This window comes from Bos javanicus, chromosome 18, assembly GCF_032452875.1.
Source record: "Bos javanicus breed banteng chromosome 18, ARS-OSU_banteng_1.0, whole genome shotgun sequence".
Lineage (NCBI taxonomy): Eukaryota > Metazoa > Chordata > Mammalia > Artiodactyla > Bovidae > Bos > Bos javanicus.
The window spans coordinates 19,300,113-19,313,981 of NC_083885.1; the positions used below are offsets into that span (position 1 = coordinate 19,300,113).

General features: G+C 49.6%; 1 protein-coding gene across 9 annotated transcripts in view; it reads left to right on the top strand.

The window, feature by feature from the left end:
• NOD2 (nucleotide binding oligomerization domain containing 2) overlaps window positions 1-13,869 on the top strand; it is a 35,581-nt gene that overhangs the window by 3,880 nt on the left and 17,832 nt on the right. For 6 of the 9 annotated variants that reach the window (XM_061387164.1, XM_061387162.1, XM_061387160.1 and 3 more), the window contains exon 2: window positions 9,039-10,854. In XM_061387164.1, the coding sequence (XP_061243148.1) occupies window positions 9,039-10,854 (1,816 nt within the window). Of the gene's footprint in view, window positions 1-1,729; window positions 1,951-2,897; window positions 3,603-5,985; window positions 6,092-9,038; window positions 10,855-13,869 lie in introns of those variants that run through there. The other 3 variants (XM_061387157.1, XM_061387158.1, XM_061387163.1) reach the window with 3 other exon arrangements.

Below are 13,869 nucleotides of genomic sequence, written 5' to 3' on the forward strand. Positions count from 1 at the left end.
GTTGCAGTAATTAAAGTGGAGAAGAAAAGGTAATGGAGAGAGGCTGATTAGTTTAGTCTGACGAGGGGAAGTCTGGGTAGGGAATAAAGGGGCAAGAGGTAGGATTTTAGGGACAGTTTTTATGAAATAGGTGTTGAGTGGACATCTGTTTTCTATCGTTCGCAATTTAAACTGAAACAGGGAAAACTTTGGTTAGACATGATAAGGAACTTCCTGTACTGGTTAGTGAGGGCAGCAACGGGCCAGGTCTTTTGCCCTGAATGTTTAGGATGAGAAAGGACAATGCCTTCTTAGACACAGAGTGCTGGCAAGATTGATACTTGGAGATTCTCCCAGCTCTGAGGTTTCTGGAAGAAGGCTAGGACAGAGATGGGACTTTCCAGCTCTTGGTGGGAGGATAGACTGCCAAATCTTCTGGCTAGGGCTTGCCTCCTTCTCTGGGTACCCTGACATCACAAGTCTGATAGGCATGCCTCAAGCATCTGTCGACTGACTCAGAATTGGCAGGCTTGCAGAGGGTCCTGGCTTAGCTGTAGCTCGTCCCCTTGTGGGTGAACGTATTTGTAGGTGTGTCAAAGATCATTAGGCTTGGTGGGGTCTCTCTGTGCCAGTCATGGTGGAGGCCAAAAGCTCTGTGCCAGAACTGCTGAGAATTACGTAATTCTTCACATCTGCTTGGCCAGCTCTGGCCTCTGCCCATCCTGTAGGGGGTTTCCCCAGGAAAGACGTGGAGTCTGTGGGCAAATTGAGACCTGCCAGTCCTGTGCCACGTAAGTCCCGCCTGCAGGTGACTTGGCCATGCCTACTCTAAGCCATAGACTGAGGAGCCTGGAGGGCTGCAATCTGTAGGGTCGTAAAGAGTGGGACACGACTGAAGCGACTGAGCATGCACTCTAAACCTAATGATCTTTGCGGGTCGGGGGTTGAGTGATCCAGATTCTCCTGATGCAGAGGAGAGGGCCACTGTTTGTCCTTAGGCCTCCTCTGGTTGAGAGGGGCAGGCAATGTCCTATCTCATCTGAACTCTTCAGCTTCTTTAATTCCTGGCTGCACATGGGTCTTCTGGGCATTGGGTTCGAGGTGAAGTGCAGACCCCATTTCTGGGCTGTTTGTGGAGGACCTGGGCAGGCGTGGTGATGGACCTGCTGTTTTCATAGCCGAGAACCACTCCAGCGTCAAGCCCAGAGCCTGTGCTACCCCGTCTTGTTCTCTCTTCTCCCCTCTCCCCACTTCTATCCTCTGGACTCCTCTGCTTGGCACTGGGCACAGGAAGGAGGCCTGCTTGGCCAGAGAGAACTGTGTTCCTTTCTGGTTTACAGTGGCCTCCGCATTGGGGATTCACAGCCCCCAAAGCTGCCAGACTCGTGGGCTACCTGGCTGCCTCAGTTTCCTCATCTGGCCAGCACAGGAATTCCAGCCTACATGTTGGCAGCATTCTGAGCTGCGATCTCTCCTTTCCCTTCCTTTGGCTGGCATATGAAGACGGGTACAGAATGTTCCAGCCCCACCCCTTCCCTCAGTGGATTTTTGATTCATGAACATTCTCACTGTACTTCCCCATGGCCCAGCTCCATGCCAGGCTTAGAGATGCCAGGATGAGTAAAACCCAGGCTTCCACTCGGGCCAAGATGGGAGTTAGGCACATAAAGAACCAATAGGGAAAAGGCAGACTTTCCAAGCCCCTTGGCGTCTGCTCCCTTCAGTCTCCTGGAATGTCCCTGTTTTGTAGACAGACGCTGGAGTTCCTCTTCAGTTCCCATGCCTACGTCCTTTTACTTTCGCTTTCTGTGGGCACTGCACCAGCCCACGTCTCTGGACTCCGTGACCATCACAGGAGGGAACCTGCTGAGAGATTTCCTCTGCTGCGTGGGGACCCTGCCAGGGCTTGGAGCTCTGTGAGATCGCTTCCCACGGACTCCCAGGACCCAGAGTCTGAGGGCTGAGCCCAGGGTAAGCCATTGGCAGAGGTGACAGCACACGGTGTGTGATGGTGGGGGGAGGGCCTGGGCATTTGGGGAGGGGAGCAGTAGATGGGAGTCAGTGCATCCATAGGCTTTGAAATGCACCACGAGTTTCACTTCACCTGGGTTGGCATCTTCACAGCAGTGTTCTGGGTCTGCCTCTGGGGGTCGCCGTGGGTTATGTACAGAGGTCTGGGCTCGAGCCTCTGTAGGGAACCCAAATAAGGTATGCCGTCTGGAGTTGCTCTGCTGGGGTTCAGATCCTAGCTCTGCCTCGTCTAGCTTTCAACCCTTGCACAAGTCACCAAGCTTCTCTGTGACTCAGTTTCTTCATCTGTAAAGTGGGGCTGATCCTAGTACCAAATTCAGAGTGGTTGGCAGGGTTAATTGAAAGCACTTAGGATGGTGCCTGACACATTATATGTGGTCAGTTAATAAACATTAGCCATTATTGAAGAGAGAGCTATGGTAGCGTGAATCCAACCAACATAGAAGGGACCTCTCGTTGAGAAATGATTCCCTGATTCCTTGGGAGACATTGCTCCTAACATTAACGGAATCCTTTTTAAATTAAAAAAAAAACTTTGTATTTATTTGTGACAGAGCACCAAAAGTTCTTCACTACTGCCCATGGGGTTTCTCTGGTTGTAGTGAGAGGGGGCTATTTTGTAGTGGTGGCACGTGGGCTTCTCAGTGCAGTGGCTTCTCTTGTTGCAGAGCACAGGCTTTATTCAGGGCATACGGTCTTCAATAGTTGCAGCATGCAGGCTCTTTGGTGCGGGCTCAGTAACTGTGGCACACAGGCTTAGTTGCCCTGCAGCATTTGGAATCTTCCCGCAACAGGGATCAAACTGTGTCCCTTGCATTGGCAGGCAGATTCTTAACCACTGAACCACCAAGGAAGTCATAAACCTGTTAAACCAGGCATGACGCATAGATGTGGGAGCCAGGGGCCTTAATTTAACTCCTGGCTGCTTCAGACCCTGTGAGACCACAAGCCAGTTTGCCTTCTCTGGGCCTCAGTTTGAACATCTGTACAATGGGGAGCTTGCCTTGGTGGTGTCTGAGGGTACAGCCGTGGCTGGCTTGGTCTCAGGGTGGGGCAGACTTGCCCTCTCCACTACCCTCCGCCTGCTTTCTGAGAAGCCCTGCCCTGACCTCATTCTCCTCCCAGATTGTGAAATGTGCGCACAAGATGCTTTTCAGACACAGAGAAGCCAACTGGTGGAGTTGCTGGTCTCGGGGTCCCTGGAGGGCTTTGAGAGTATTCTGGACCGGCTGCTTTCCCGGGAAGTCCTCTCCTGGGAGGACTATGAGGGGCTTAGCCTCGTGGGGCAGCCCATCTCCCACTTGGCCAGGCGCCTCCTGGACACCATCTGGAATAAGGGTGCTTGGGGCTGTGAACAACTGACTGCAGCTGTGCGGGAGGCCCAGGCCGACAGCCAGCCCCCCGAGCTTCCCAGCTCCTGGGACCCCCACTCACCCCACCCAGCCCGTGACCTGCAGAGTCACCGACCAGCCATTGTCAGGAGACTCTACGGCCACGTGGAGGGTGTACTGGACCTGACACAACAGCGGGGTTTCATCAGCCAGTACGAAACTGATGAAATCAGGCGGCCCATCTTCACTTCATCCCAGCGGGTAAGCACTTCCCTCTTGGCTTGTCATATTTCAGAGGAAAAGTGTGCTTAGTTACTGAGACTAGTTCATGAAATCAGGCCTGTGGGGAGATGTGGGTCATAGTCCTCCTCCTTTAAAGGTGCATGGGTGTGTGCATGCGTGTGTGTGTGTGCGTGCTCAGTCTTGTCAGACTCTTTGTGACCCCATGGACTGTAGCCCACCAGGCTCTTCTGTCTGTGGGATTTTTCAGGCAGGAATACTGGAGTGGGTTGCCATTTCCTTCTCTAGGGGATCTTTCCAACCCAGGAATCGAACCCAAGTCTCCTTTGTCTCCTGCACTAACATAGGGATTCTTTACCGCTGTGTCACCTGGGAGCCAGCAGTCTTTCCTGGCCGTCCAGCAGTTAAGACTCCACGTTTCCACTGCAGGGCACAAGAATTTGATCCCTGGTCAGAGAACCAAGATCCCACATGTTGTGGGAAAAATTAATCAATAAAAATAAATAAATGAAGGTGTCTGGGAAGGTGAAAGTTGCTGTGGCTTTTTGGTGCCATGCCACTTCTGATGCGAGATGCTGTTCTGTGGTGGCGAGCGTCTTGGATTCTGAAGTCAGGATGATGCAGGCTCAAGGCCTGTGACTTCAGATTTCTCTGTGGAAGCTCTCATTACTTCATCTCTCCTGTCTCAGATTCCTCATCTGGGAAACATTAGTAAGGTCTTGGGAGAATTCAATGAGGTGAGCTGTATAACTCTTAGAACAGTACCCAGCACACAGTAAGCACTCATTGTGGAGAAGGAAATGGCAACCCACTCCGGTATTCTTGCCTGGGAAATCCCATGGACAGAGCAGCCTGGCGGGCTACAGGCCATGGGGTCACAGAGTCTGGACATGACTTAGCGACTAAACCACCAGCAAGTGCTCACCAGCTCACTGTTTGTTACTATCAGTTGGGTAACTGGTGATGCTCTGTGCTTGTTAGCTTTTAGTGCCGTCCGCTGTAAATTAACAGCTCAACAGATCACAAAAATTTATTAAGTTAAATCTGTGTTTAATAATTAATACAAAACACGATGTACTTATGTAGTTTAAATGCCCACATAGGACTTCTATATGAAATTGCATTCACTCATAAACATTCAGGGTTATGATAACTGCCTCTGAAGATGCCATTCCACAAGAACAGAAAAATGTCTTTGGGGTACTTCTGAAGCTCTTTGTTTTGTCTTCCCCCAAAGAGTGAACCTCAGGTCTCCTGTAATGCAGATGGAACAGTCATTAACAGCCCACTTTATGGATTGGGAAATTGAGTCTCAGAAAAGTGAGAAAAATCTCACAGTAGTTAATGAGAAGGCCAGTGCTAAACCCAGGGCTTTGACTAATTAATTGAATTAATTAGAATTTAATTAATTGATTAGAATCATATGAATCTATTTTGATGCCTACTATGTACCAGTTTCTGTCTTAAAGCTTATTGTGCTGAGAACCTTGTACATAGTAGGCACTCAAGAAATATTTGTTGATGAAATAATGAATTATTAATGAATGCACTGGAATACATTGCAGTGTTAGGATGTTTATTTCATTTTTTATTTTGTAATAATGTTATTTTAAAAGATTTATTGGAGTATAGTTCATTCACAGTGCTGTCTGCTTTCTCATTTGAATTTTAAACATTTGCTTGAAAAATTATTTCACATCAATTTTTGCTTCTTTTGGGAAGCTCTCATGTGTAATTTATTGATAGCATCTTTGAAGAGCAAAATCATTGATGATGTTTGAGCAATGTTTCAGATGATGGAGGAGCCATAAGACTGCTCTAAGTAAAGGAATGTGTATGGTCTCAAAATGTCAAGGGGACTTTCTAGTTTTGATTTTTGTCTGTTTCTGAAGTATGTGTTTGGTGTCCAGGTGAGTTTAGGTAAAGCCTGCTCAAGGCTGCTTTAAAGTGTTCATAGTATCTGTGTTCGAGTGTCTTAGAACAGCTGCATTGTGGTCCTCCATCACTAGAGTGCCTGAAACCTGCCGCTGCGCCTTGTGCTGTAGTTCCTGTGGGGATTTCAGAGACTCGAAGAAATCACTACTCACTCAAGTGATTTCCATCTTCCAAGAATTATTTTTCCCATTCTTGCAGGTTTATAGAGTTATGTCTTTTTCTTTTTTTAAGTTGTTCACTCTTTCAATGAGTCTTAAGAGGGAACCACATTGGATGTGTGTTCAAGTGTTCACTTCACCACCTGATACTGCATTGACTTATTTAAATGCATCTTACCATACAGATGTTTTTCTGGCCTTTTATTGTGGTGGAAGAGAGAGGCTCATGGCATTGCCATAGTTGGTAGAGACCTTCTCACACCTCTCCATTTGCCTTTCTGGATAAATAATGACTTTTGCTTTCCCCACAGGCAAGAAGGCTCCTTGATCTCGCCACAGTGAAGGCGAATGGGTTGGCTGCCTTTCTTCTACAGTGTATTCAGGAATTACCGGTCCCATTGGCCCTGCCTTTTGAAGGTATATATGTGTTCTTTTCAGTTATCAGAAAAGGAAAGGAAGACTTTCAGATTCATGGTGAAGAGCAAAAACATCAGCATGAGACTTGTCAGCTAGAATCTCACTTACTGGCTGTGCAAACCTCCGTAAAACTCAGCGTCTCACTTTAGGGGTAATATCACTACTGTTTTGGGGCTTCCTTGGTGGCCTGGTGGTGAATAATCCACCTGCCAAGGCAGGAGATGGAGGTTTGATTCCTGGGATGGGAAGATCTCCTGAAGGAAATGGCTACCCACTCTAGTATTCTTGCCTGGGCGATCCCACGGACAGAAGAGCCTGGTAGGCTACAGTCTGTGGGGTTGCAAAAGAGTTAGACATGACTTAGTGACTAAACAACAATAACAATACCAACACTGTCTCATTGGCATGTTGGGAGAATTAATGTGTGTACTATTAGGGTTTGCTTTTACTTCTTTTTACCCTGCAGAGTGATCACTGGAGCAACTTTGTCTTGAGGGCTAATACTGGTCTTTCTTACTGGCCCTTCTCTCTTTACATGTATTGGAAAGATACAGAAACACTTTTTGATGGCTGGTATCTCTTGATCTCTGCAGTTTAGCTACTCATCAGAAACTTAGGAGCCAAATGGATTTAGATAATGTGATATCTCTCATCTCACATGGTCACCGACCCAACTCAGGAATGGGAGAGGCTCGGATAGCACAGCTCGAACATCCCAGGCATCCTGCCAAGTGCTTTATTTATGATGTCTGTCCTTGGCAACAACCCTGAGAAGCAGGTATTATTTCCTCCACTTTGCAGATATGGAAACTGGGGCAGGGAGGTTGAGTAACAGGGTAGGGGAGGATGGATCTGGTTTTAGACCATCTGCACCCATACTTCCTCTTTTCTTGGGAGAAGAGCTCATTGGTTGTAAAGAGAGGATGCAAGCCTCGTGTGTCTTAATCCTGTATCACCGTCAGGAAAGCTCGTTACCATCAAGGCCCCCTGACTTGTGCATGATGCTGACAGATGGATTTACCACCTCGGGCTCTGCCCCCTGAAGGAAGGATGCCTGGAAGCCTGTGCTTGGCATCTGGGTCTGCACCCTCTCACCTGAGAACAGAGCGCAGGCATCAGTACACACCAGGGGATGCATAGCTCCGAGCGTGGTACCCTGCTTAGCCCTTGGTTAATATTTGCTATTGGTATCATCAACCTCAGCTGGCTGTTCACGCATGGTTAACACTGTGCCATGGTGCAAGATTCCCAAAGGTGACAATTCCAAAGGTGACAATTGATATGTGTTTGTTTTTAAAAGGAGAACATTTTTTCCCCTAGAGAATTTTGATATGATTGTTGGCAGCTGGAAATCCTGCATGCAAAATCAAAGTATTAGGAAAATATATATATTTTGCAGTCTCTCTTCAATGCTCCTAGTTTATCCAGGTGGCATTAAGGGCAAAGACAGTCATCAGCTTTGGGAACAGAAGAGGAAACAACAATCACAGGGCCTGTCCTTTGAATGACCATAAATACAGCTTCAGTGTGCTCAGAGCGCTCTGTGAGAATTACCTTTTAGGCTTTGAGTTGAGAACAAATGGGTCAGTACCTGGTTGGGGGCAGTGAGTCTGTGATACTCTGTGGTCCTACCGCCTGGGGCTCTGGACCATCACTTCTCAATTTCCTATAAAAAGAACTAACCCCTGACCCTGGGAGTGGTTTGCTCATGTTGGTATAATATGAGGACGATGAAGGCAAAAGGCGAAGAGGCCAGCAGAAGATGAAATGCATCACCAACACAGTGGACATGACTATGAGCAAACTCTGGGAGATAGTGAAGGACAGGGAAGCCTGGCGTGTTGACTGCATGGGGTCCCCAAAAGACGGATATAACTTAGTGGCTGAACAACAACAACAAAAGGAAAAACAGCACCCCTGTGGACACATCCTAGACTTGAGAACTTGTATTGCAGACGGTTGTATGAAGAGGGTGGGGAAGTAGGTCTTGATTAGGGAATATTGTCCAGGTCCTTGATCTGGGCGCCCCAGTGGCCCAGGTACCATCCACCGCTGGCTCCACTCACATAAACTAGGATAAGCTTCCCATCTCAAGGTCTTTAGTTTAATCACATCTGTCTAATCCCTTTTGCAAGTAAGTTAACATATTCACACATGCTGTGAGTTAGAATGTGGGTGCCTTAGAGGGGCCACTGATGTGCCTGCTGCTTCCAGTAATCATAATGATAATAAACAGCATTCTGTGAGGGTGAACTGTATGTCACCATTCTTCCAAACTCTTCTTTTTCTCATTTCTTCCTAAAACAATCCTTCAAGGTGTGGTTTGCTCCCAGTTTTAAAGATAAGAATGCTAAAGCCAGAAAGGATGAGACGCTTGCCCAAGTTGATGGTAGACCCAGATTTCAAACTCAGGTGTATCTGACTTCAGAAACTGAGCTTCTGTGTCCTCAAGGCTTCTGTTTCCCTTTAGAAAGAACAGCTGAGGCTGAGTGGTGAGGGGACTTATCTAAGTCTACTGAACCAACATGGTGGGAGAGACATCAAAATGCAGGTCTTCTGATCCCAGCACAGTGCTCCTGATCTTCTCCAGAGCTCTTTGCAATGTCAGTAACGATAATGGTGCTAGGCAATGTCTTTTGAGCACTTCATGTTGGACACTGAACAAAGAACATTATCTTCATTGATCAGCAAGTTTTTACATGGGTTCCTACCCACAAAACGTAGGGACCACCACTTCTCTGTCCCATAGAGGAGAAAACTGAGTCTCAGGAAGGTTACATGCTGCTGCTGCTGCTGCTGCTAAGTCGCAAGTCCATGGCTTGTTAGTGGAGAGCCAGGACAGGCACTGCCCATGCGTCACATCTCATTTCCTCGAGGCAGCCCACCCCTCATCAGGTCCCATTTTCACCATGGTCCCAGCTCCTCAGTTTCTTCTTCTGTCTTCCAGATGCCGCCTGTAAGAAGTACGTGTCCAAGCTGAGGACCGTTATATCAGCTCAGTCTCGTTTCCTGAGCACCTACGATGGAGCAGAGAATCTTTGCCTGGAAGAAGTATATACAGAGAATGTTCTGGAAATCCAGATGGAGGTGGGCATGGCTGGACCTTCGCAGCAGAGCCCTACCACCCTAGGCCTGGAGGAGCTCTTCAGCACCTGTGACCATTTCAACAAAGAGGCAGACACTGTGCTGGTGGTGGGCGAGGCGGGCAGCGGCAAGAGCACACTCTTGCAGCAGCTGCACCTGCTCTGGGCTTCTGGGCGGGCCTTCCAGGAATTTCTCTTCGTCTTCCCATTTAGCTGCCGGCAGCTGCAGTGCCTGGTGAAACCGCTGTCCATGCGGACGCTGCTCTTTGAACACTGCTGTTGGCCCGACCTTGGCCCCCAGGACGTCTTCCAGGTCCTCCTTGACCACCCTGAGCGCATCCTCTTAACCTTCGATGGCTTTGATGAGTTCAGGTTCAGGTTCACGGATCAGGAGCGTCACTGCTGTCCAACTGCCCCCACGTCAGTCCAGAGTCTGCTCTTCAACCTTCTGCAGGGCAACCTGCTAAAGAATGCCCGCAAGGTGTTGACCAGCCGCCCCAGCGCGGTATCGGCGAGCCTCCGAAAGCACGTGCGCACGGAACTCAGCCTCAAGGGCTTCTCGGAAGAGGGCATCGAACTGTACCTGAGGAAGCGGCATCGCGAGCCTGGGGTGGCCGACCGCCTCCTCTGCCTGCTCAGAGCCACCTCGGCCCTGCACGGTCTGTGCCACCTGCCTGTCTTCTCCTGGATGGTGTCCAAGTGCCACGAGGAGCTGTTGCTGCAGGGCCGGGGGTCCCCAAAGACCACCACGGATATGTACCTGCTGATCCTGCGGCACTTTCTGCTGCACGCCTCCCCGCTACCCTTAGCCACCCATGGCCTGGGACCCAGCCTGATTCAGGGCAGGCTCCCCACACTCCTGCATCTCGGCCGCCTGGCTCTCTGGGGCCTGGGCACATGCTGCTACGTGTTCTCAGCCAAACAGCTACAGGCGGCACATGTCGACAGTGAGGACCTTTCTCTTGGCTTCCTGGTGCTTGCCAAGAGGATTGTACCTGGGAGTACAGCCCCCCTGGAATTTTTGCATATCACTTTTCAGTGCTTCTTTGCTGCATTCTACCTCGCCCTCAGTGCCGACACCCCGCCATCCTCGCTCAGACATCTCTTCCAAGATCACAGGCCTGAAAGCTCGCCACTGGCCAGGGTGCTGCCCAAATTGTTCCTGCGGGGCTCCCGATGCAGAGAGGGCAGCGTGGCTGCTTTGCTGCAGGGGGCCGAGCCGCACAACCTCCAGATCACAGGGGCCTTCCTGGCGGGGCTGTTGTCACAGGAGCACCGGAGCTTGCTGGCGGAGTGCCAGGCCTCTGAGACGGCCCTGCTCCGGCGCTGGGATTGTGTCCGGCGGTGTCTGACCCGCAGCCTCCGCGAGCATTTCCGCTCCATCCCACCCGCCTTGCCGGGTGAGGCCAAGAGCATGCACGCCCTGCCTGGCTTCCTCTGGCTCATCCGGAGCCTGTATGAGATGCAGGAGGAGCGACTGGCGCGGGAGGCCGTTCGCAGGCTGAACGTTGGGCACCTCAAGCTGACCTTCTGCGGTGTGGGCCCGGCCGAGTGTGCTGCCCTGGCCTTCGTGCTGCGCCACCTCCGGCGGCCTGTGGCCCTGCAGCTGGACCACAACTCTGTGGGCGACATCGGCGTGGAGCAGCTGCTGCCTTGCCTGGGCGTCTGCAAAGCTCTTTAGTGAGTGATGCTGGGTGATGCTGGCTGGGCACTGTGGGAATGCTGCCATCCTGGTGCAGGTAGGGGAGCCCCCTTTATGCTGGGAGCCAGGAGTCCAGGCCCAGCCCCTTTTCTGCAAAGACCTAGCGGAGATCCCTCATCAGTCTGCACCTTAGATTCAACTTATGATAAGGATAGTTGAAATTCATGGAATGGCCCGTGTGCCAGGCACTGTACTACACTTTCCCCAGAATTGCCTCCTTTAATTTATTTTAAAATCTTTTTTGCTCTGTGAGGCAAGTGGGATCTTAGTTCCCTGATCAGGGATCGAACCCACATTACCTGCATAAAAAGCACAGGGTCTTAACCATGGGACCGCCAGGGAAGTTCCAGAATTACCTTTTAATCCCCACAGCCACCCTGGGCTCTAGGAAGGGATGGTATTATCCCCGTGCTATGCATCCTTAGTTGGTTCAGCTGTGTCTGACTCTGTGACCCATGAACTGTAGCGGGCCAGACTCCTCTGTCCATGGGATTCTCCAGGCAGGAATACTGGAGTGGGCTGCCATGCCCTCCTCCAGGGGATCTTCCCGACCCAGGGGTTGAACCCACGTCTTATGTCTCCTGCATTGGCACTGATGCCACCTGGGAAGCCCTTATTATCCCCAGTGTCCTTGATTTGAGGCTCTGAGAAGCAAGGTAACTTGTCCAAGATCACACAGGAAATGGCAGAACTGAGATTCACAATTGATAGCTTTCTCGTTACCAGTCTCTGCTCCCCACAAGCAACCTGTGTTATGGATGGGCTTCAGGGGCGCCATGGCAGCCTTGAAGTCACAGGCAAAGTTTGGTGTAATATGTGTCTGTATTAGGAACTACCCTCAAATCAGAGGTGACTACACCCCATGAGAGATTGCATTTTGATTTTTAAAAAGTTATTTATTAATTTATTCTTAATTGAAGTATAGTTGATTTACAATATTGTATTTGTTTTAGGTATACAGCAAAGTAATTAGTTATATACACACACACATATATATATGTCTATATATTTTCCTATTTTTTTCCATTCTAGTTTGTTATAAGATATTGAATATAGTTCTCTGTGGTATACAGTAAATCCTTATTGTTTATTTTATATTTGGTAGGGTACTTCCCTGGTGGCTCAGATGATAAAGAATCCACCTAGAATGCAGGAAACCCAGGTTCAATCCCTGGCTTGGGAAGATTCCCTGGAGGAAGGCATGGCAACCGACTTTAGTTTTCCTGCCTGGAGAATCCCATGGACAGAGGAGCCTGGTGGGCTACCGTCCATGGAGTTGCAAAGAGCTGGGCACGACTGAGCGACTAAGCACAGCACCCAGCGCAGCACACCTGTTAATCCCATACTCCCTTGAGAGTCTTCCAAGTCCCAGTGAGATGGAAATTTGGAGACCCAAGAGATAGACAGTGGCCACAGAGTTCCACCAGCTTTTTACTTCTTTATGTAGTGGAGACATTCTAACCTGGCCCTGCTGCTCTCAGCCCCCGTCTGAAGTTGTGAGCTTTCCCGCTTAGGAACGTCTGTGCCCCGCCCCCGTGGGCCTCTCTCCATCCACGGGCCAGACGAGGGCAGAGAGGTGCCCAGGTCAGGTGGCCAGCATGCTGCAGGCTCCCAACTTCCCTTCCAGCCCTGAAAGGGGATTTCTGCTCCCTGTTTTAAACCTCTGAGAAAGCAGAAGTTGTAGCTTAAACTTAAAATCGACTCGCAGCCTCTCCAGGGCTTTATGTCTACTGTGGGGTACCTTATATTTACCTTGAGCAAGGAACAATCCTCTCCTTGACTATATTACGGTGGCATACCTTTCCCTGGACTAAAGCAGGGAGACTTTTTTCTCTGTGGAGCAAGTACCTAGATATGTATTAGAAACTGTGTGGTGGCTTTTGTTATCAGGACATATTTCTAAATATAATAATAATGTAGCATATAACATATCACAGAGAGTTGATATGTGTATGTGCTGTGCGGTTCTCAGTCTGTTCAGCCGTGTCTGACTCTTTTTGGCTCTCTGTAGCCCACCAGCCTCCTCTGTCCATGAGATTCTCCAGGCAGAAATACTGAAATGGGTTGTCATGCCCTCTTCCAGGGGATCTTCCCAACCCAGGGATTGAAGCCATGTCTCTTAAGTCTCCTTCATTGGGCAAGCAGGTTTTTTTTTTTTTTAATCACTAGCGCCACCTGGGAAGCCCCTAATATGTATGTGATACAGTTAACATATGTGATAAATATGAATATATAGGGAGGAAGCTGTTGGGTGATTTGAGGAGAGTTTAATAAAGGGAAGCTTACAAAAGCTTGGGCAGGAGTTAGGAAGAGCAGAGAGGGATGATGCAGGCTCCTGGGGCTGGGGGTGGGGTAGGGATAGGGCTGTTAGCCTCCTTAGGCCTGAATGTGAAGAGCCGACTCATTAGAAAAGACCCTGATGCTGGGAAAGATTGAGGGCAGGAGGAGAAGGGGACAACAGAGGATGAGATGGTTGGATGGCATCTCCAATTTGATGGACATGAGTTTGAGCAAGCTCTGGGAGTTGGTGATGAACAGGGAAGCCTGGCGTGCTGCAGTCCATGGGGTTGCAAAGAGTCGGACACAACTGAGCGACTGAACACCAGCAACAAGGCCTGAAGGGGTGGGGGTGGGTGAGTGGTTATTGGCTGAGAGGTGGGTGTGGAGAGGGCTGCCTGGAAGGGTGGAGGCTGCAGCAGCCTGGAACGGTGAGGGCTGCAGGTAAACCCTGGCCCTTCCTCTCCTCCTCACTCTTGCTTTAACCCACAGGGAACCCCCAGTCAGGGTGTCTATAGGAATCAGCCCCCCAGGACTGACAGCCAGGTGGAGAAAGGGCGAGTGGGTCTGGCTGTGTAGATGGATCATGACAGCACAATTCTCTAGTTCCTCAGGAAGGAGGAATCATAATTTTTTTTTCACTCAGGAATTTTGAGACCTGTCTGTGGGAGCTGTTTTCCTGATAGAAATATGAATGAGCATTTGGATAGTGGACC